The sequence below is a fragment of the Leishmania infantum genome, chromosome 36 (assembly GCF_000002875.2).
Source record: "Leishmania infantum JPCM5 genome chromosome 36".
Lineage (NCBI taxonomy): Eukaryota > Euglenozoa > Kinetoplastea > Trypanosomatida > Trypanosomatidae > Leishmania > Leishmania infantum.
In genome coordinates, this window is record NC_009420.2 from 74,253 (window position 1) to 94,436 (window position 20,184).

Below are 20,184 nucleotides of genomic sequence, written 5' to 3' on the forward strand. Positions count from 1 at the left end.
TGAACCTGCTGCTCAGCGAGAGAATGCTTCGCATGCCTTTTGGTGGAGTTTGTGTGTTTCCTTTTGGTTCCTTATCGATTGACCAAAAACTCTGGCGATGGTCTTGATGTGGCGGTGTGCTCTCCCTCTCTGCTGAACAACCGCTCATCCATGTGCGGGCACCCACGCAACATCACAGGGTGCCGTCACCACACATGGCCGACGCTTGGAGCAATACAAAAGAAAAAAAAAGAGAGGCCAGGACAACGGGCAGGACAGCGACGAGAAACAAGCAAAGTTCAGATATCATCGGCGGCTGAGGAAGGGGGGGAACAGAATACGCAGCTACAGGATCCTCGGATCCCTGTCTCATGACCGCGAATCACAACGACTAAACGAATCCCACCTGAAGCACGCTGGCCTGATATCCTTTTGTGCGTGCGTTCTTCGAGAGCCTCGTCTTCATACGTCACGTGAATGGGAGGCTTCACCAAAGAAGGTCGAATCCAACTGATAAGGAGGTCGGCCCACACAGAGTGGAGGAGGGCATTGTGTACCTGTGTCCGGCACAGGAGAGGGAGTCCGTGAGCGAGTCAGTGCGGGGGGCGCATGATGAATACCACGCCACCTCCTTCTCTTCTGGGTTCTGCCCGGCTGCCTCTCGCCTCTGCCAAAGACGGACAGCCTCTACAGTACTACCTCAGGTGTGCAGTGTCATGGAGCCTGTGATCACGCACTGATGTGTCCAGCGGACTGGGTAGCTGTATGTTTGTGTAGGCTCTGGATCTCGTCGTCGAGGCGGTTTGCTGTTTCTTCAGCGTGTTCGCTCTCTGCCATACAGCACGAGCTCAGCTTCACTCCACAGCGGCCCTGTCACACGCCCCATCGCCTGGTGTGAAGCAGCGCTGGAAACGCGCGTTGCAGCAACGCAACGACTCGGTCACCAGTGCACGGGCCCGGCCCACATACTCTACCCATCACGGCCGCCTCGCAGGCCGGCTCACAGCCGCTCCTCCAATCACGCCGGCCGCCACCTCTGGTACATTCCCCCTCCCCCTCCTCGTCGGGTGACACTCACGCTCCCCACCACCAGTAGGCAGTGTGCAGACGGCGGGGGGGGGGGTGAGAGACGCGTCCGAGCCACGCCGGCACTCCGCCGAATCATGTGGGTGGTACAAGCGTGTTCGCTGCCGCAGGTCTCTCCAGCGCGGCACCATCCAGGACTCGGCCACAAGCATCCCTAGCGACGCATTGCTCTGGCCGCCCCACGTCGCAGATACTTGACCCTGTCACTACCAGAGGTGGTTCGGCATATGGAGGGGATAGGCACTGCTGTGGCCTTACCACCGATTCGGTACTGGATCCTGAAATGTCACGCACTGACATGGGCCCGCAGTCATCAGTGGGTCGCGAGGGGAACAGAAGCGAAAAAGGGAAGGAAAACGGAAGCCGGCAAACAGCACGAAAAAAAAAAACGGGTAATGTTCGGTGCGCTCGGCGAACGTTGTCGGGCATGCCGGTGTGTAGCTTACAGCTTGGCGTTCATGACTGGTTTCAGCTGCTTGTACAGCTCGTCATAGATCACGCGGCGCTTCTTGTACTGCTCGTGCTTCTTCATGTCGGGCTGGTGGGTCTCCTTCAACGGCAGGCAAGGCAGCAGCTCCTCCAGTGGGCGCGTCTCTACGGCGATCTGTGCGAGGCGGCAGGCGCCGAGGGCAGGGCCTACCTCCGAGCCGACGCAGTAGTCCATCGGGTAGCCGCTGACATCGGCCAGCATCTGGCGCCAGAAGCGGCTGCGCGAGCCGCCGCCGATGAGGGCAATATTGCTCGGCTCCACGCCGCAGCGGTGCACGGCGGCCATGCCCTGAGCCAGGGCAAAGCTCACGCCCTCCAGCACCGCGCGCGCCAGCTCTGGGCGGCTGTGGTGGGAGGTGAGGCCAAAGAAGACGCCCTTCGCGTTCGGGTTGTTGTGCGGCGTGCGCTCGCCGGCGAGGTAGGGCAGGAAGTACAGGGGACGCTCATCGAAGTTCTTTGCCTTCGTCGCTTCGCTCACAAATTCGTCGACGCTCCAGCACCCTGTCAGCTTCGCAGCCCACTCCAGGCACACGGCGCAGCTGAGGATGACTGACATCAGGTGCCAGCGCTCCGGAAGCGCGTGGCAGAAGCTGTGGACCGCCTCCTTCGTGTTGTAGTGGAAGCCGTCAGAGACGACAAAGTACACGCCTGACGTTCCGCGGGAGAGCATCGCCTGGCCCGGCTTGAAGAGGCCTGCACCGACAGCACCGGCTTCATTATCGCCGCCACCGCCCACCACTGGCACGCGGTTCATGTTCCAGCGCTTCGCCACGTCCGCCGAAAGCTTGCCGGTGATCTCCGACCCCTCATACAGTTTCGGCATATTGGCGCGGCTGAGCCCGGTCGCGCGCAGAATGTCATCATTCCAGTCGCGCTTGCCTGTGTCCATCCACATGGACCCGGAGGAGTCCGACATCTCAGAGGCAAAGTCGCCAGTCATGAGGAAGCGGACGTAGTCTTTCGGGAGCAGCACTTTGTCCACCTTGGCGAAGATCTCCGGCTCGTGCTTCTTGACCCACAGGAGCTTACCAGCCGTAAAGCCGGGCATCATCAGGTTACCGGTGATGTCGCGCGACTTGGGCACTGCCTTCTCGAGCTCCTCGCACTCGCGGTAGCAGCGGCCGTCGCACCAGAGGATGCACGGGCGCAGCACCTTGTGGTTCTTGTCGAGGAGCGTGGCCCCGTGCATCTGGCCCGACAGGCCAATCGCGCGGACGCTGCTCATGTCCTGACGCTTCTTGAGCTCGTCCATGGCGCTATTGATGGCCGTCCACCACGAGTCAGGGTCCTGCTCATTCCACAGCGGGTGCGGGCTGGAAACCGTCAGGGGGGCAGAGGCGCTGTCGGCCATTCGCCCGTCACTCCTCATCAAGGCAATCTTGATGCCCGAGGTACCAATGTCGATGCCGGCGTACATGATTGTCGCACAGAGCGGTGGTTGGAAAGGGAAAAGAAATAGAGAAGTGCGCTCGTATTGCTAGGTTCTGAGTTTGGGGTGAGCATAGAGAATAGCACCCACGCCCGCGAAAAGAAAAGAGGGCCGCGTGCGGATGGCGATAGACTGAGAGCGCAAGGCAGAGGAGAGACAGAGAGAGGGAAGACGTGGCGAGCGATCATCTGCGTGAGGGAGGCAGCGCACATGAGTGCAACGCGCAGGAGTCCGACGGCAAACGACGGCGTTTCATTTTTGTTTTGTCTTTTTCTCGAGGGGTGCAAGTGCTTCCGCATTGCAGAGCAGTGAGAGGCGGAGGCAGAGGAAAGGGTAGGAAGAGAGTGCGACAGTCCGAGAGCAAGCAGTCGTAGGGAAACGGTCAGAGACAAGATGCACTGCACGTCGAATTTAGGGATCATACGCAGACGTTGGCGAGGTACTAAAAAAGAGTTGTGCGCCCCCTCCCCCCCCTACACACACTAAGCACCTCCGCTGTTGGTTGCTCGCGACAAGGGAGCAGAGCGGGAGCCGCGCAGCACACGTGTAAAAGTAAAGCGCAGCTCGCGGTGACAGCGTCCGTCGCATCACCTTTTCGAGTTCGACCATATCAGCTTAGCCGAGAAAAAAAAGCGGTGTGGTGAGTCGATTAGGTAGCACCATCGAGGCATCCAGCCGAGATGCACCGAAGCACCTCGTTGGCGTCGAGTCAGAAGGACATTGGTGGGTGGCTGTGAAAGCTTAACGCCCATCCATGAAGCAGTACCGCCTTCTCGCGCACGCACGAAAAGCCGCGAGGCACCAGGTGGAGCTGGAGAAGAGGGAGAGAAGATCGACAAAGCGCGGTGCGCAGAGAAAATCATGCGCCATGGTGTGAGCGTCGCACGTTCGTCAAGCAGTAGTGGCGGCGCATCCCCTGCAACACGGATACAACACCCTCCACCCTCCCTTCCGTCAGCGCCTCGTCCAGCAAGGGGACGTCGAAGACAACGCCGGCATTGAAGCGGAGGAATTCGAGGCAGCGCCGTACATTGAAAAGCTTCGCAGGCTTCTTGGAAGTGGGCTGCACACAGTCGAGAAACGAGCAGCGGCGGCGCTCCAATCGCCCAATCAGGTAGGCGAGAACAACGCCGTCGGAGAAGAGCAGGCAGGGGTGCCGCCAGGAGAAGGTGGCAGCGTCAAAGACAAAGGATTCATCAGCAGCGGTGTAGCGATACTCGGTCCCCAGCTGCTGGCGCAGCCACCCACACAGCCTCCCAAGGCATTGTGGCTCGTCTGCAGGCACCGCTTCGCGACGGAGAATACCAGAGCTGCTGCTCGCGATGGCCGGGATACAGCGGGGGCTCAACGACCGGTGTGCTGGTGACGGCGGCGCACTCCGGCGGAGAGCGGCTTTAGCGACAGTCGACGGCGTCTGCGCCAATGAAGCTGGCGGCCACGAAGATGACAACGATGCCGCGACAGCTTCACTGTCGGGTGCGCGGCTCGAGAGCTTGGCAGGCGTGTAGCCTGCTTCCGCTATTGCATCCTTGCTCAGCAGCGTAGAGCGCACGTCAGGTGGCTGCGGTGTGCCCTCCACAGCAGCACGCACGTGAAGGAGGAGATGGAGGATGTGCAACCGATCACCTCGGATGACGGCCGCCACGGACTCCTCGGAGATGAACGAGAGTGGCAACTTCTTTGTCGATGCGGTCTGAAAGCTGTGCAGGGCGCTGGTGATGTTGGCGGCGCAGCAGGCTACGGTGCGGGGATTCGCGAAGAAGGGCTGTACAGCGGAGGATGAGGCAGCCTCCTTCGCCGCCGCTTCCAGACCGCTTCGCCGAGCAAGAAGCACGAGCATCACGCCGTTGCATAGGAATGGCCACACCGACGGCACGCTGAGAGACGACGGCGCCACCGACCGAACTACGAATCCCGACCACTTCGCCATGTACGGCGCGGCCGTCGCGATGGGTAGGAGACACTCATCCCCAGGCAACTGGTAGACGGAGCCGTCAGGCAACACTCCCCATGCGTGCAGAAAACGGCAACACCCCGCCTCCATGGCGGCAAGCTCGGTGGGTGGGACAGGCGCGTAGTCGGCAGTGTCGGCGGGCGGCTGCCAGCACATGTGCTGCCTCCATACAGGCAGCTCCTCTGGGGCGGGCAGGTAGGTGGAAATGAGGTGCACAAAGAGAGAGAGCAACGCCGTCGGAGAGGCGCGCAGGTAAACCTCCTCCGGCGTCATCGTCCAAGCAGCGCGAGGCATAAGCTCTTGCGCTGTGCTTGGGGTGCTACGCAAGGCGGCAAGCGCCACCGCGTAGTTCACGCGCACTTCGTCGAGTGTGCGGGGACAGCGACACAGGACTGGATCAGAAAGCGATGGTTCGCCGCTCTCTCTAAGGGTCTCGACAAGCTGGCACAGCGCAGTTCCGTTCAAGACGGCGTCTCCGAAGACGTGAGGCGCCGTCACGGATGTGTCCTCGGCCTCCGTGACAGAGATGATGTTCATGCGATAGAGGTAGTCCCGCACCGCGCGGCGCACCTCGGCGTCCTGTGGACCCGCCGTGCGGCGACGCCACTCGACCGATCGGGAGGCAGCTGGCATGGCCGCAGCGCGGCGCTGCATGTCGGTGTAGAGCTGCCGTGCAAGTGGGGTGAGTCGCCTCAGATCAACCAGCGCCCGCGAGACTCCAGAGAAGGGTATGCACCATGCCGTTGTGGCTGAATCAGTGTGAACTTCTGATGAAGCAGCAGTGGCAGCGGCCGTGTCATCCCCCGTACTCGGCTCCACAGCAGCGGCTGCATGTTTGACGTGGCCCGCTGGTTCTCCGGCTGGAGAGTTCGGCTCTTTGACCGCCTTGACAGACTGTGATGCTAGGATTTGGGGGCAAGTGGTGAGCACCACTCCCATGGTGTTGTTGGATAATAGGGACGTGCTGCTGGAGGGTTTCGCCTTTGTCACCGTGGAGCGCGAGCAGCTTCGCGTGGTTGGCGTTGTGGTCGCAGTGGTCAAAGGACCATTGTCGTCGGGCTCGGTAGCCGCCCCCTCACTGCGGCGAAAATCATGGGAAAACTCAATGCGTGTCGTTGGTGCCGTGGTCAGTGGCAGGAAGCAGAAAATTGGCTTCTCGGCAGTGCTCTTGAGGCCTGGGCAGTGGCCGTGGCACCTTGCACGCCCTGCCCCTATTTTACAGGCGGCTGTGCGTTGAAGGCGCGCCTGAACGTCTGGCGACCGCCTCAGCTCTGCAAGATTCGTCCTTAATTCCTCGATGAGGTCCTGGGCAACCGCGTAGATGTCCGCCATTGTGTCAGACCGGCGCGCATACATCATTGCCCAAAAAAATACCGGATCTGTGTGTCTATGTGTGTGTGTGTACGTATGCGTGTGTGCTGCTCCATGAGCTATGGTGCCCGCCTGTTCTACCAAGTCTATGCGTCTATATTGAATCGTGTGAGCTGGTGTATGTGTGCGTGACCGTGCACCGAGGGGGACGTTGTTGCTGCGTGCGTTCGCGCAGATATGGGTGGGCAGGAATGTCTACAGCTTCGCGTCACGGAGAGTGAGACGTATTGGACGGATGACAGCCCTCCTCTCGCTCCGCTTTGCTTGTTTTTTCGCGCGGCCAAGCTTGGCTCGGGATGGAGAAGAAATTCTCGCGCACCTTTTGCGGAAGCAGCGCTAGCTCTCCTTTCGTTTTTTTTCTGGACCGGAGAGAAGTCAACACGCCGCACGACAGCTCCCACGCAGGCGGTGCCCGCCAGAGCAGAACAAGGAAAGGATGAAGAGTGAGAAACGGCAGTTTGCGGGCATCGGCGAAAGGTGGTGCATTTCAGAAAGAAAAGAAGAGCGATGTAGACCACACGCGCATGGTAGTCTGTGTGTGTGTGTGTGCGTGTGTGTGTGTGTGCGGTGCCTCTCCGTCTCACAGCCTTTTCGCATCCAGTTAGTACGACCACACACACACGTACATACATACGCATGCACAGTCCCTATCTCTGCGGCTCCGGCTATGCCAAACTGATGAGTATGCTGAAGTCGCATTGAGCTCGAGAAGAGAGACTCGAGATTTGCCGATGCACGCCTCACCCTGTGATGCTCACCTACAGTTGCCATGCTGTTGCTGTGTCCTCGTTTCTCCTCCGATTGGTGTCACCACTACAATGTCTGCGGCGGGGCACGCTCTCGGTGACCCATCACGGCGCACACGGCAAGTCCGGCCGCGAGCACAGGCACGGTTGCTGGCGCTCAAAAGCCTTCACATGAGGGGGTGGGAGGGGCGACTAGCGAGTGCGGTGTTGGACGTCGTCTGTACCACCACGAACGCCGCGATCGCATTAATGATGAGGGAGAGAATACAGCAGCAGTGAATTAGTCGCTGTGCCTGTCAGATGCCGTGGCGCAGCTGCCCTTCGACATCGCCGTGTCATCATCCTCCTCATCACCTGAGCTGCTCCGCTCGTCGTCGCTGGAGTGAGAGCAGGCGCAGGAATTGTCAAAGTTGTAGTCGAAATGAGACCCACTCTCCTCCGAGTCGAGGGCAAGTTCGTTGATGTTGAGTCGATCGCGACGCACGAGCCCGCACTTGGTGCAGTGCAGGGAAGTCTTGTCGACGTTGGTCTGCTCACGCGCGCGCTTACGAAACGTTGCCGCCATAGTTCTCTTCTGCAGTCGAGAGCGCATCGCGTTGGCGTCCATTGTGGCGAGCTCCGCAGCGGATATGCCAGGTTTCCTCTCCTGGGGCACCGCACCAAGCTCCCCGTTCAAGTTCTTGACGTTAGCGACAATGCAAATGATCTGGTCTCTGAATTCCTCCTCCGTGTTGTTGTTTGCGCGCACCGCCGCGACGACCTGCGAAGCATAGTGTCTTGCGTCCGCACTCTTGCCCTTGAAGTCGTCCACCTTCTGAAGCGCGATGGCGAGCAGGTTCACAATCTTGTCATCCGAACTGCTGGATGAGGTCGCTGACGACGCCATCGCTCGGTGGCAAAACGTCAACGATTCTGTGTGTGTGTGTGTGTGTCCACGCTCCTGGAGCTGCTGAGCCAACAGGAGACAGCAGCGACGGAATAGAGAAAGGGAAGGAGAAGAAGTGCCAATGAGCGCAGAGAAGAGAGGCGCCGTGAATCAAAACAACGCACAACGCTGGCGAGTTCTGACAGGCATGTCGAAGGCTGAAGACGACACCCCTCCCCCCCCGTGGCGTTTCCTGTGATAGTGTGCGACTTTGTCTCCCATGCCAGTAGCAGATGGACGCTGCGGTTGCGTCGATGGGCTCAAGATATGGCAGCCGCCTCAGTGAAAGCGTGCACTGTGCGGCTGCTGCTTTTTATTTCCTGCAATGAGCTCTCTCGCTCTGGCCACATACCTTGCGTCACTACCGTGCTGGTAGTCGCCTCTTTGCTGTTGAGTGTGGGCGGTGTAGATGGAGAGGTGTGCGCTGGCGCGTGTGTATTCAGGTGTAGTGCAGCAGCCAGTAGGACACCCCTGCACACCACGTACCGAGGAATAAACAAATTGTGCACATGGCGAACAAGCCAAACGCCACCACCGTCGACGATCCTTCCATGTGTCCTAGCAGTGTGTAGGAGAGCTGATCCAGCACGTTGTCAAAGTAGCCAGGGTTCATCACCATCGCGGTGCGCGGGGGCAGCAGGTCGGGCACGAGTGGCCGGAACGGATCGTCCCAGAACGCAGCCCGAACCGTCGATGCGGGGGCTACTATCTTCGATGGCATGTCTGTGTCGCGGTACGGCGTCACAGTCGGCAGCTCCTGTGTTTGGCCAAAACGCCGCCTGTAGGCCGCCTCAAGGCGGCTGTTCGACGCGTCGCGGATGCGCTCGGGATCGAGCGCACGACATCGTACCGCATCCGCGTCGCGGCAGTACACGTGCACGCTCGGGTCCACACGCTGCAGCTCCGACACTGTGAGGGAAGAAGCGTACACCTCGTCCATGACCGCTTCTTCGTCGCTCACGTTAGGCGCGGGGCGCCGCCACTCTTCGATAAGCGCCTGCGCTACGGCGTAGCGGTGGTGCCGGTAAGCGGCGGTCAAGGGGTGGTGGGCGTAGCCGATGTCGATCGGCTCGCTGCGGAACCGGCGCGCGACGTTGCGGATCATGCGCCGCGCCTCCTCCGTCTCCTCTTCCTGGACGCACGCGAGCGCGTAGAGAGGGTGTATGTGGCCCTTGCCGTCAAAGCGGGCCCCGTTCGAGAACACTGAATCCAGCAGCAACGCTACCTGTCTCCCCTCCACGGTGCGGATAGCGGCGTTTAGCTGCTCCACCTCGTCCGGTGAGTGAAAGAGACCGAAGCTGTAGCCGCAGGAGAGGAGTAGGCCAAGCAAGCCCACTAGCATACCCGCCATATAGAAGCGGGCTGCAGACTCCGCCTCACGGCGCCTCATCAAAGCGCCGTGGGTGCCCTTTGTTTTCTGCTTGTTTCGAATGCTCTAGCGCGACGTTGCATGAGTATGCTCGCACGAGTATGTGCGCGGACAATGTTTGCCGCGGAGCTGGAATGGTGAGAAGTTGCGGGTGGACACTGCTTTCCGTAGCCATACGGTCAGCGTCCCCCGGTAGTGCTCCAGCACATGTAGCGTGAAAGCAGATACAAAAAAAGAAAAGACGAAAGGAGAAGCGGCGGTTGATGGTGGAGGGGCGCGTTCGAGCTCGCATCCGGCGCGAACATGCAACAAGCAAAAAAAAAAAGGATGCAACATCCGTCATCGCGTACAACGAACTAGTCCTTCCATGCCCGTCAGAGACATGTGAAGGGTGCGGATTTCTTGAAGTAGGTGCCATGCCGCTTCGGTTGCTGCTGTTTCATTGTCCATGTGTCGACACTGAGGTCCAGTCCTTCTGCCCTTTCGTCCCCTCCCGTCTTGCGGCGTCCATCACCGCCATCGCTTTCCCGCCGGGTTCTGCCGCTCTGGTGAGGGGATCCTCGGCAGGCCAGCACAGAGAAAGAGAAAGAGAGACACAAGTGCCAGGAAAAGAACACGAAGAAGACAACCAAAAATCGGGAGCCACGCGCACACACATAGCGGACAAGAGGCCCGTGTCCACGATTCGCGTACAATTACCGCGCAGGCCCCGGCGTTCAGTTGGCGGAGTCCAGTATGAGCTGAGTGGAGAACTCCGATCATTGCGGCGAATCCGCGAGAGGGTCGCGCGCTACCACGTTCGAAGGCGTCAGGAGTGCGTTCACCGCCGCTGCCGAGCTCGCTTCCGGCGCGTCCATGATGGCCTTGGCGACGCGAGCCACGAGTTCACAAGTCACGAAGGAAGTAAGGCCCCAGACCAGCTCACCCGGGAAGTCCTCGGGCAGCATCGGATCGAAGCCGCAGTCATCCGCCACCCCAGTCGCCTTAGGAGACCGACAAACCGCAGAGGAGACGACCGTCTGAGCAGGGCTGGCAAAGAAGCAGGGAAAGAAGCACGGTCGATCGCTCGTGAAGGAGCGGTACTTGATGACCCGCGCGTGCCCCGTCGACGCTCTCAACAGCAGCGTCGACATGTGAAGGTAGTGAATGGAATCGACCTCGGCGGGGCTCGCGCGGTATGGCTGCACAGGGCTAGTCGCGACAGCCACAAACGGCGTCACACGCGCGTCTAGTGCTCTCATGGTAATCGGCGTCAGAGACCCGATAATTTTGTACTCGGATGGCGGGAGGCCCACCTCCTCCAGCGTCTCACGCTGTGCTGCGTTGCGTAGCGTCTCGTCGGCATCGACGTGGCCACCCGGGAAGCTCATTTCGCTCTTGTGTGAGCCCATCGTCGCAGTGCGCTTCGTGAGCGTGATGCACATATCCTGAAAGCCGTTCTCCGTCGCTGCGGGGGATAGCAGCACGAGCACGGCACACTGGCGCGGCGCCGTCAGCTGCACTGGCGCTTTTTGCGGTGAGAAGCCGACAGTTGAGACGGTGCCTTTGTTGACGGTGAGGAGGTAGAAATGAGACGGGAAGGTGACCGACTCGATAGGAAAGTCAAGCGCTCGTTGCATCAGTGGCACCCACCCCTGCGTGCTCTGTGGCAAACGCGCCGCTGCGGCTGTGGCCCGGATCATGTGGCGACGACGTCGGTTAGAGCGAAGTACAGTGTGGGGATAGGAGAAGCGGAGAGGAGACGTGTGACAGCACATGCACGCACACAGGCACACACATGGGCGTTTTAGCAAGGGAGTAGAACGAGAGCAGAGGTGCCCGACGGAGATGAGTATGTATATGCACGTATGCCTGACAGTCTTCTCCGCAAGTAGAGTGTGTGATAAGCGCACGTACAAAGCAAGTCAAGAAGATGCGAGAGCTCGCGCCACGACTGGGTTACTCCTCCTCCTTCGCAACTCACTGGCCGCCGGGAGTGGACGGGGAGGGGGGAGTCGAGAGGATACAGAGAAGAGCGAGAGAAGAGCGGGTATTTTCGAGGCAGTGCGCACCGATGCAAGGCATACACTGACGGAGAGCAATGACGAGCAACGTTTTCCATCCACAGGAGACACCGGTAGCGCAGAGAAGGAGTAGTAAAAGAAACGGAAAGCGTAGAGACCGCGACCTACAGCACGTATGCAACGCGGCTGCAAGCACGCCCCAGCGATTCGCATGCTGCGCGTTCCTCCATCTGCACTGAGCAGTGTGGGCGTCCTTTCGTATTTTCTTTTGCGACGCTGTCTGGTTTGCACAGTGGGCGTTCTTCATGCACAACAATTGTTTGCCCCGTGCAACGAAGCCAACCAAAAAGGACCTGTCCGCCAGCAAGCAGACGGGCGGGCACGACAACACGCTGAGCTCCGTCGTCACGCAGGCGGCACCAGCCACATGACAGACACATGCACACATGCAACAAGGACAAGTGGGAGAAGGCGAGGTGCGCACGCATGCAAGCCACCTTACGCCAAAGCACACGCCCGCGCCACCCCTCGCCTCTCATTCGCCACCGAACTTGACGCCTTGGTAGGGCTGTGTCGCGGTCCCGTCGAGGTTAAAGAGAGTCACCTTGAAGGGGCGCATCGCCGACACGGGGCGATGGTTCACAGCGTGCAAATACGTGCGAATCGCCTGCTCCTCGGAGAGGCGGCCGACATCAGCAACTGGAACGGCAGCAGAGGAAAATCGCGCGAGATACGCTGGGCGAGTCTGCCCGTAGCCGAGGGCTGCGCCGCTAGCGAGCTCGTCGAAGGTCATGACTGTGCCCTTTTTCGAGAGCATTGCCGTCGTCTGCACCTCGCCGTGGTCGAGAATGTAGCGCAGCAACGTCTCCTCCATCCCCTTGAACCCGTCCTCCGTCGTGCACACGAGCACAGAGAAGTCCCTGGGGCCGCCGTCTGAGACGATAACGGCGTGGTTCGGGTGGCGTGCAACGAGCGACTGCAGCATCGTGTGAGCGGCCTCTGGGCTCAGACGCTTGTCGATGGCCGGGTTGTAGAAGATGTCGCTCTGGGTAGTATAGAAGCGCAGAAGGGCATTGGTATCGCCGCCGGCGGTGCGCTGGGCGTGGTAGATGGCGTGGTCGAGAAGGAGGTTCGACCACAGCGTGCACTGCCTGTCCAGCGTAGCCGGTGAGTGCTGCTCGGTGAAGAAGGGCGGCAGCCCAAAAAAACTCCAGTGTTCGGAGGGCATGGGTGCGGCACGTCTCGGAGAAAGTAAGCCCCTGCGCAGCGCACGGCGAGTCACTTAGAAACAAAGAGAAAAAGCCGGCGAAAGGCGTTGGGCACCAGTGCGCAACAGCTACTGCAGTGATGCTCTGTAACCCGCACCCAGCAGTGCGCAGTGGCGGGCAAGATGGTGTGTGCGCACACTCACGCACAACTTAAAGCACCGAGCCTTCAGAGGTGCTACGCCGGCGACTCTAGACACGGCGAAAAGACGAGAAAGGACCGCGTTATATGCGGCAGGGGAGGCGTGAGAGAGGTACCTGTTCTTTCGGGGGCAAATGAACCCGCTTCGTCGTCAAGAGGGTGCCACGTCGGTAGGAAGTGGAAATCCCTTCGAAGCGCTGTGCGCGACCAACACACGCGCACACACATATATACATATAAGCCCATACACAAGTGATCAGCACAGCGCCTCATTTCTCAAGTGCAGCCTAGCTTCTTTACGTCACAGAGGAAGAGGGGCCTGTTACACGACGCCGAGTAAAATGGTTGACACGCAGGACCATCCCTCCCCACCCCGCCGCGTCGTTGCCAGGAGGTGATGTCCGCCTCAAAGAGCATGGGGCACAAAGGAAGCAAGGCCTCGATGCTCGGAGAGCTGCATCACCGGAATCCGGTGCAACAACGCGAGGGGCAGCTCTGTTCCTCGCCTTCGTCTGCTCACCTCGCTCATCCGTGATTTTTTGTTTGGTTTTCCTGGGGCCCATCCATAGCGCCAACGCGAGTCTCAAATACAAATAGCGTCCAGAAACCAAGGGAAAGGAAGGAAAAGGCGGCAGAGAGCACACGAAGGATCGATGCAACAGACGGAACAGCAGACAGGCAGACAACGAAAGAGAGAGAGAGACCCATCACTCTGCGCCCAATCCCCTTCCCTCACTCTCCTCCTCTGGCGCTGTGTTATTCTCGCTTACTAGCAACATCGAATCAGTCACACACGCGCAGGGGGAGAGAGAGGAGGGAGGGGGTAAGAAACGACGCGGGAACGCGCACAGACACACGGAGATGGCCCACACACACGGACAGCAACAGCGGCGCTCCTTGTCGCTCCCTCCGAGCTATGCAGCCAGTCTTCCCTCAACGATACCTCCAACCTCACCCCGTTCACTTCCGGTCCCTCTCCTGCGCCGTACGGATCCCATCTTTCTTTGTGCGCTCCGTGCGCTTGCTTTTTTTTTGTTCTTCGCTCGCCGACCATATCGTCCTCTAGTGCACCGCCGTGATGACCTCTACTCCGTTCTTCGTCACCGCCTTCACAAAGAAGTATGAGTTGCTGATGACGACGCGGCGCTTCACCTCATCGCAGCACTTCTGCATGAGCTCAAGGCCCTCCTGTTGGGTCAAATCAGGACGCCAGAGGCAATCTAGCAGAGCAGTCACAAAGCAAGCTCCGTAGCCATGGCAACCATACGGCACAGCCTGCAGGGTGCCGAGGTAGTCCAAGTAAAACAGCTGCGGTCCCACCGCACCGTCGTCATCCTCGGAAACCGGCATGTCGTAGCCGGCAAAGAGGCAGTTCACCTGGTAAGCCCCCTCGCGACTGCGGATCGCACTGGCGAGGCAGTTGCGCATGAAGTTCGCCGTTGAATCGCAGCTGCTGTGGCGCCCGTGCTGGCGCATGCGGTTGAGCATGAGGTTGCACTTTACGTATTCGGTGAAGTTCACGCGAGGGCCATTCTCGCCAGTGCACGCGATCAGCTGATGTGTGTCAAGCTGCGTAATCTTGTCCTCCGCGTCGGTTATCTTGATGTAGTAGAAGGCGTTGAGGCCGGCCGCAGCGACCATGACGTAGTCCTGGCAGCGGAACGCAATCGCAGTCTCCGCCATTGTGCTTGTGCGCGTTCGTGTTGGGGAAGGGGGACGTTGTCGAGGGTGCACCAATGAAGCGCCAGCACCGAAGAAAAATCGGGAGAAGAGAGGATGACGCGAAGACGCGCAGAGGTGCAAAGCAGAATGGGTGCGAAATCTTGTGAGCGGGTCTGGAGGACGGAGAGACTTTGTGCGGTGCCAGCGATAGTCCAAACGAGAGAGACACTGGAGAGCGAGGGGCGGAGGTAAAGAAGAAGAGTGAGGGCGGGCGCAAGGGATCAGCCGAGAGTACGATCAAGGAAACCAGAAGAACCCCGATGGCGAAAGGAAGTGCAACAACGTCCGCACACAAGCTAAGCGCGCAGTAGCTGCAGGGGACGGGGGATGAGGGAAAGCGAAGCGGCCAGCGTGGAACGCGTCATGGTCGGGATGCATGAATAGGAGAGTCAGTGAGGGCGCGTGTGATTGTCATCGATTGAAAAGACTACCGTGAGGCTGTCCTCGCTGGGCAGTCGTCTTTTCTTCGCTGTCGTCACTCTCGAGCATCAAGAGCGATCCCGCAACTATGCACAACTGAGGTGCTGGAAAAGAGGGATTGCTGTGAGGTCGTCAACACAGCAGCATCCCCTTTTCGGATATTGCTGTTCTTTCTTGCATAGGCAGCAGAGAAAGCTGGAGAAGTGTGTGTGCGTGTGCGTGTGTGTGTGTGTGTGTGAGTGCTGGCAGCTGATGGACAGCTGACGCCTTGCTCAGGCGCGATTGCACCCAAACACACATACGATCGAAGCATGAACGACGGAAACCCGTTGCGTCGAGTGCGGCTCCTGCGGCGCGACGGCGCGAAGGTAGGTCCCGCACCGCCAACTCCCCCTGCCGGCACACTCCTCCGCCACTTCCAGCGGTGTTCGCCAGCGGCCAGCGGCTCTGCTGCAGACTCGCACCACAATCCCCTCCACGTTCTCCAAATTTGGCCCGAAACGCGTCGTGAAAAGCGAGAAGGTGCGCCGCTGTCTCGCCAAACTCGGACTCGCGATCAAGCCGCGGGTCAGAGGATTGCAGCGCGTGCTTGTTGGCGTGGAGGATGTCCTGCACGTGAAAGCAGGTGAGATGAGACGGTGCAACGCCACGACCGTTGTGGTTGTCGAGAAGTTCGCCAAGGCACAGCAGGCAGCGCACCACCGCCACAAAGAGCAGCTTGACCTTACAGGCGATGTGAAGCAGCGTGTTACCGGCTCCATCGGCGTGGTGCACTGCCTCAGGGTACACGTGGAGAGCCTCCGCCGGGGCAGCGCAGTAGCCACTCCAAGCCGCCTCCGCAGCGTCTGCCCTCCATTCACAGACCGGACAAGTTGTGAAGCGCACTGCCGCTGGTGCATAACTGAGGTGAGGCGGATGTGGCGCGAGGCTGAAAGTCTTGGCTGCAACAGCCCGACGCGGAGGCAAGCCGTCGTCTCATGCGCACCCCGGCAGGATACAGAGTAGACTTACGAGATGCCAGAGCGGGCGGATCGTCCGCCCACAGGCGCAGCGAATAGGTCTCCTCCGCAGTCACTGTATTGTATTCCTGCTCCGGCGTGTGCTCCCGAGTTGCGTCCGCCACCAGCTGCGCTAGGTGAACGCAGGAGATCTGTCATTTTCGACGGCACAGCCGCCTGCCGCTGGTGAGTCGAGCAGGGTGCGTCCTACACGACATCTTTTCCTGCCCTCGGGTGCCCTGAGTGAACCGCTCAAACCACGGCTGGTCATCGGTGATGCGTTGCTTGATGACCGCCTGCCAGGCCTCCAGATCCCCCAGGCGGCCATCGACATCCTCACCAGATGCAACGCAGCTGTGTTTCGAGCCGTCGTAGGCTACAAGCAGCATATCCTTCCGTATTGGTCCGGCAGCCTACATGACCAGTCGTGAGGCATCTCGCTCATTATCTACCTGTGGCGCCAAACGACGCCTCACTCGTACGCGCCCGGAGACACGATGTACGCCGAGAACAATCACAGCGACGCGCGCTCCGTTGGAGATCCTTCTACGCGGAGACAGAGGTATGAGTTGTTGGAGTAGAAAGAAAGTTTTGATTCGCAGCAGCCGTACCACCAAGACCAAGTCGGCGTGTAGCCATCGCGTAAGACACCGTGTACGAACCGGCAGCAGCATTATTTGAGTAAGGGGTAAGAGCGGGGGGGGCGCAAGTGCATGCGCGCAAATACGCATACACATGAATAACGATGGCCGGCCTACACCTGTGAAGGTTAGGCAGCGTAGGCAACAGTTGTCCACCAGCACAGGAGGAGAACGGATTGCGCGAACGACTTCATCCGGCCCTTCGCCGCCTACGTGTAAAAGATGTTTTTATTTTTATGCCGACATCAAGCGATCGGCACAAGCTCAGACATGCCTTCTGTGAACTCTGTAAGCCGGCCCTCTTTATTCATATGCTTCATGTATTCCGTGTGGGGGGGGGGGTATGCATGTGTATGCTGGCGGGCGGGCGTGATGGCGGTCCATGCACACGCACTCAGCTCAGCATAGCGGCCATCCGCACAAGCACGCATACATCCAGCCTATGCAGTGGATACCGGCAAACAAAAAGGCAAGGAGCGACTCGACTTCATTTTTCTCTCGGACACCTCCTTTGCAAGAGGCGGCTCACCGCAAAACACACAGCGGCAAGGGAAGAGAAGGAGAGAAAGAGAGAGCGACACCGGTGAGGAACCGCAGGCCGTATTGGCGTCGATGCCGTGCCTCCACGGAGCATCGCACCTGCCCTTTTCTCCCCCCACTAACCTGCCAGCACCCGCGCTAGCAGTGAGGTAAGCCGAGATGCCGAGAGACAGCCTGTGTCCTGGGTCGCCCTCAACAACGCTCTGCCCACTCGATTTCCACCCCGCGCCTCACTTCCTCTGCAGCCCCTTCTCCAGCACCGTGCGGCATGGGCGATAGGTCTTGCGGTGTATCGGGCACAGTCCGTTCTTGGCCACGTACTTCATGTGCTGCTCGACCGGGTATCCTTTGTTTTCCCGAAAGCCGTAGCCGGGGTAGAGGGCGTCGATGTAGTTCATGAGCTCGTCACGGGTGACCTTGGCGAGACACGACGCGGCGGCGATGGAGAGGCTGCGCTTATCGCCCTCGATGATGGGCTGCACGTCGCCACCAATGCGAACGCTGGTGAAGTAGTCGTAGCTCGGGCCCGGTACGGCATGGCCGTCGATGAGAACTAGCGGAGGCTGTATTGGTTCGAAGTCGAAGTACTCGGTGGCCCCTTTCAGGAGCTCCAGGTGATGCGGCACCTGATAGCGTTTCTCGTTGTCGTGGTTGGCGGCGGTGCAGAAGCGGCTGAACAGGTACTGCGCAATGCTGGATGAGCGCGGCCGCGGCGCCGCCTCGTGCGAGAAGCGCGCGTCGCTCAGCATGTGCCAAATAGACTGAGCGGAGCGGTGCATCGTGTTCATGGAGGCGTTGTAGATGTTGTACTCATCAATGTAGGTGTGGTTGGCGATGCCGATGGACCAGAAGTACACATAGTTGCCTGCGCTGTTGTACCCGTGATAGGTGATCAGATACGGCGTTTGCATGGAGATCAGCTTCTTGAAGGGCAGTTTCGATAGCTTCACGTGGGAGTCGAACTTCTTACTGCTAAGCGCTAACGATGTCGCCTCATCACCGGCGCAGTGGTGCACGACAAACTTCTTGCAACTGGCAATGTCGAAGAAGTCAACGTGTCCGGTGATCATGGCAAACACTAGGTCGCGCTGCCGCTCCGACACGGACTTGCTGTCGAAGATCTGAAACTGCTCGGGTGCCTCGTACAGCTGGTCAAACTCGTTGTTGAAGCTGGAGACGGGAATGCGCGAGACGGCGGCGCCGACGACGGGGCCGGCAAGTGGGCCTCTGCCCGCCTCATCGCATCCGATCGTCACGGCTGTTTCCTTGATGCTGCGCCGCAGTCGCACGCCGTGCCTCTTCATGTGCGCCACCGCCACATCTCTCTCTCGCTCAAGCTTACGACGAGTCGCCGCAGAGATGCCACTGGTATCGGGAACCGGCAGCGTGCGGCCTAAGATGTTCGTCTGAGGCAGCAGACCGTCACGATAGAGCTGGTACCCGACCAGGTCCAGCGTGCCATCGAGTGTAGGCTCGCCCGTGTCCGTCTGGCGATGCCCCACCTCCACCTTCTGCAGCGCGTTCCATGTCGGCGGTGGCCTGAAAGGGGAATAGGCGAGTCGCTTCTGCCGAAGAACGCGACTGGGCCGGAGCAACCCACTGCCAAGGGCGGACGTACTACGTGCAAGAGGAACGAAGCGCCATGCGTGGAGCATGATAGGCAGTCACCTTTCGAGTGAGCTGCGGCCGCACGTAAGTGCGTGTGAGAGTATATGTGTGGTGTGTGAATCGTTGAAGCTGTGACTTCAACGAAAGGCGCTGCGAACGTCTGAAGCTCGTCCAAGCCAGCGCTGCACGGCGATGAAACTCCTTTTGTGGGCACGCGGAAAAGAAGAAAACCACAACAGTGTGAAGGCGCGCCTTGAGCAGGCGAACGGTGCAGATGGAAAAAGACAGAAAAAAGCACAAGAGATGTACTCGGGTTGAGTGATGTCTATGAACGCATGAGTGTATGGGCAGGTGTGTCAAAAAGAGCTCTCGTGCGCTGAGAAGGTCTATCTCTATCTCTGGACCTGCGCGTGACCAGGCGTGTGTGTATGGAAGTGTGAGTGCGATGACAGGGGACGTCTTGAAGGCCACCGCTCAAGAGGAGGGGAGGGTAGTGCTCCTGTACGGCCTCGAGTGGTTGGTGTGTCGCTGCGTAGTTAAAGGGGTAGAAGCAGAGTAGGGAGGGGCGATGCGAGAGTCCGAGAGCGTATGTCGTATCCTCGATGTGGTGATTGCAGCTGTAATCGAAAGACAAACGAGAGGCAGGCGATGCAAGGCAAGGGCAGAGGGGGGGAGGGCGGCTGGCGGGAGCCGTGTTGGATGCTCCCCGTACCCGCTGGCAAAAGAGGGGAGAGGCAGAAAGGGAAGCATGCGCCGAGGAGAGGCAGTGCCGAGGTCGGGATACGGAAGGACAGGACCATTGTTGTCTTTTAGAGCGGCATAGACTGCAAGATCGGCACGGGTGCTGAAGCATCCTCTGCAGCCCCCCCCTCCCTGCGGTAAACTCGAGATGCATTCTGTTCCATCTGAACGTGCAGACAGAGCAATGCGCACAAGCTCTCAAAGGACAAAAAATGTGGCACGCGTGTCAAAGGCGAGAGCGTGACCCCCTGCCCTGACTCTTTTGTGTGTGTGTTTTTTCAAGTGCGCTTCATTCCCTTACGCCCTACACCACGTCGCGGATTACGTTGTTAACAGAATTCAGCGTAAAAGACACACACGTACACACGCAGAGACGGAGACAGACAAACTTCACACAGGCACATACGCACACGCTAACACCGGCACCAAAAAGGGTGCGAACGAAAAGACAAAATGCAGCGCTGCCGCACGCGCACGTTCTCGCATGCCAGCGACCTGCGAGGCGGAGAGACAACGCCTCACATTGGCGGCTTCCACCCCTCCTCATTTACAGCGGCTGCAGGCGACGCTCCGACGGCAGCACCTTGAAACGGCGCTTGATGGTTACGCGGTGGCGACTGAACTTGTCATCTGGGCTGAAGCGGGCGGGGTGGGCGCTCAGAGTCGGCTTGCCCTCCGGATCCACCTTCTTTAGCGTGTAGACACGCTTACCATCGACCATGTACACTCGAAGGTGCATGCTTGGACTGAGTATAT

The 20,184-nt window shown here is 59.4% G+C and overlaps 9 protein-coding genes and 1 pseudogene across 10 annotated transcripts; all 10 read right to left on the reverse strand.

The window, feature by feature from the left end:
* Positions 1 to 1,507: 1,507 nt before the first annotated feature.
* Positions 1,508 to 2,971, reverse strand: LINJ_36_0280 (putative xylulokinase; the record flags this gene model as incomplete). The annotated part of the gene is made up of 1 exon (XM_001469543.1): positions 1,508 to 2,971. One exon carries the CDS (start codon positions 2,969 to 2,971, stop codon positions 1,508 to 1,510), a length of 1,464 nt encoding a protein of 487 aa, XP_001469580.1.
* An 871-nt stretch (positions 2,972 to 3,842) lies between these two features.
* Positions 3,843 to 6,296, reverse strand: LINJ_36_0290 (conserved hypothetical protein; the record flags this gene model as incomplete). Its single annotated transcript, XM_001469542.1, has 1 exon — positions 3,843 to 6,296. One exon carries the CDS (start codon positions 6,294 to 6,296, stop codon positions 3,843 to 3,845), a length of 2,454 nt encoding a protein of 817 aa, XP_001469579.1.
* A 1,038-nt stretch (positions 6,297 to 7,334) lies between these two features.
* On the reverse strand, positions 7,335 to 7,940 carry LINJ_36_0300 (conserved hypothetical protein; the record flags this gene model as incomplete). The annotated part of the gene is made up of 1 exon (XM_001469541.1): positions 7,335 to 7,940. The coding sequence occupies one exon, from the start codon at positions 7,938 to 7,940 to the stop codon at positions 7,335 to 7,337; it is 606 nt and encodes a 201-aa protein (XP_001469578.1).
* Positions 7,941 to 8,418: 478 nt separating this feature from the next.
* Positions 8,419 to 9,369, reverse strand: LINJ_36_0310 (conserved hypothetical protein; the record flags this gene model as incomplete). Its single annotated transcript, XM_001469540.1, has 1 exon — positions 8,419 to 9,369. The coding sequence occupies one exon, from the start codon at positions 9,367 to 9,369 to the stop codon at positions 8,419 to 8,421; it is 951 nt and encodes a 316-aa protein (XP_001469577.1).
* A 737-nt stretch (positions 9,370 to 10,106) lies between these two features.
* On the reverse strand, positions 10,107 to 11,105 carry LINJ_36_0320 (conserved NUDIX hydrolase protein; the record flags this gene model as incomplete). The annotated part of the gene is made up of 1 exon (XM_001469539.1): positions 10,107 to 11,105. One exon carries the CDS (start codon positions 11,103 to 11,105, stop codon positions 10,107 to 10,109), a length of 999 nt encoding a protein of 332 aa, XP_001469576.1.
* A 781-nt stretch (positions 11,106 to 11,886) lies between these two features.
* LINJ_36_0330 (putative dolicholphosphate-mannose synthase) lies at positions 11,887 to 12,579 on the reverse strand (the record flags this gene model as incomplete). The annotated part of the gene is made up of 1 exon (XM_001469538.1): positions 11,887 to 12,579. The coding sequence occupies one exon, from the start codon at positions 12,577 to 12,579 to the stop codon at positions 11,887 to 11,889; it is 693 nt and encodes a 230-aa protein (XP_001469575.1).
* Positions 12,580 to 13,820: 1,241 nt separating this feature from the next.
* On the reverse strand, positions 13,821 to 14,441 carry LINJ_36_0340 (putative proteasome beta 2 subunit; the record flags this gene model as incomplete). The annotated part of the gene is made up of 1 exon (XM_001469537.1): positions 13,821 to 14,441. One exon carries the CDS (start codon positions 14,439 to 14,441, stop codon positions 13,821 to 13,823), a length of 621 nt encoding a protein of 206 aa, XP_001469574.1.
* A 594-nt stretch (positions 14,442 to 15,035) lies between these two features.
* Positions 15,036 to 16,362, reverse strand: LINJ_36_0350 (annotated as a pseudogene). Its single transcript is given in 2 exon segments — positions 15,036 to 15,875; positions 15,877 to 16,362. Coding segments are annotated over 2 exon segments (1,326 nt in total).
* A 947-nt stretch (positions 16,363 to 17,309) lies between these two features.
* RNHii (putative ribonuclease HII) lies at positions 17,310 to 18,734 on the reverse strand (the record flags this gene model as incomplete). The annotated part of the gene is made up of 1 exon (XM_001469536.1): positions 17,310 to 18,734. The coding sequence occupies one exon, from the start codon at positions 18,732 to 18,734 to the stop codon at positions 17,310 to 17,312; it is 1,425 nt and encodes a 474-aa protein (XP_001469573.1).
* A 1,241-nt stretch (positions 18,735 to 19,975) lies between these two features.
* Positions 19,976 to 20,167, reverse strand: LINJ_36_0370 (putative nuclear protein family a (nop10p); the record flags this gene model as incomplete). Its single annotated transcript, XM_001469535.1, has 1 exon — positions 19,976 to 20,167. One exon carries the CDS (start codon positions 20,165 to 20,167, stop codon positions 19,976 to 19,978), a length of 192 nt encoding a protein of 63 aa, XP_001469572.1.
* Positions 20,168 to 20,184: the final 17 nt, after the last annotated feature.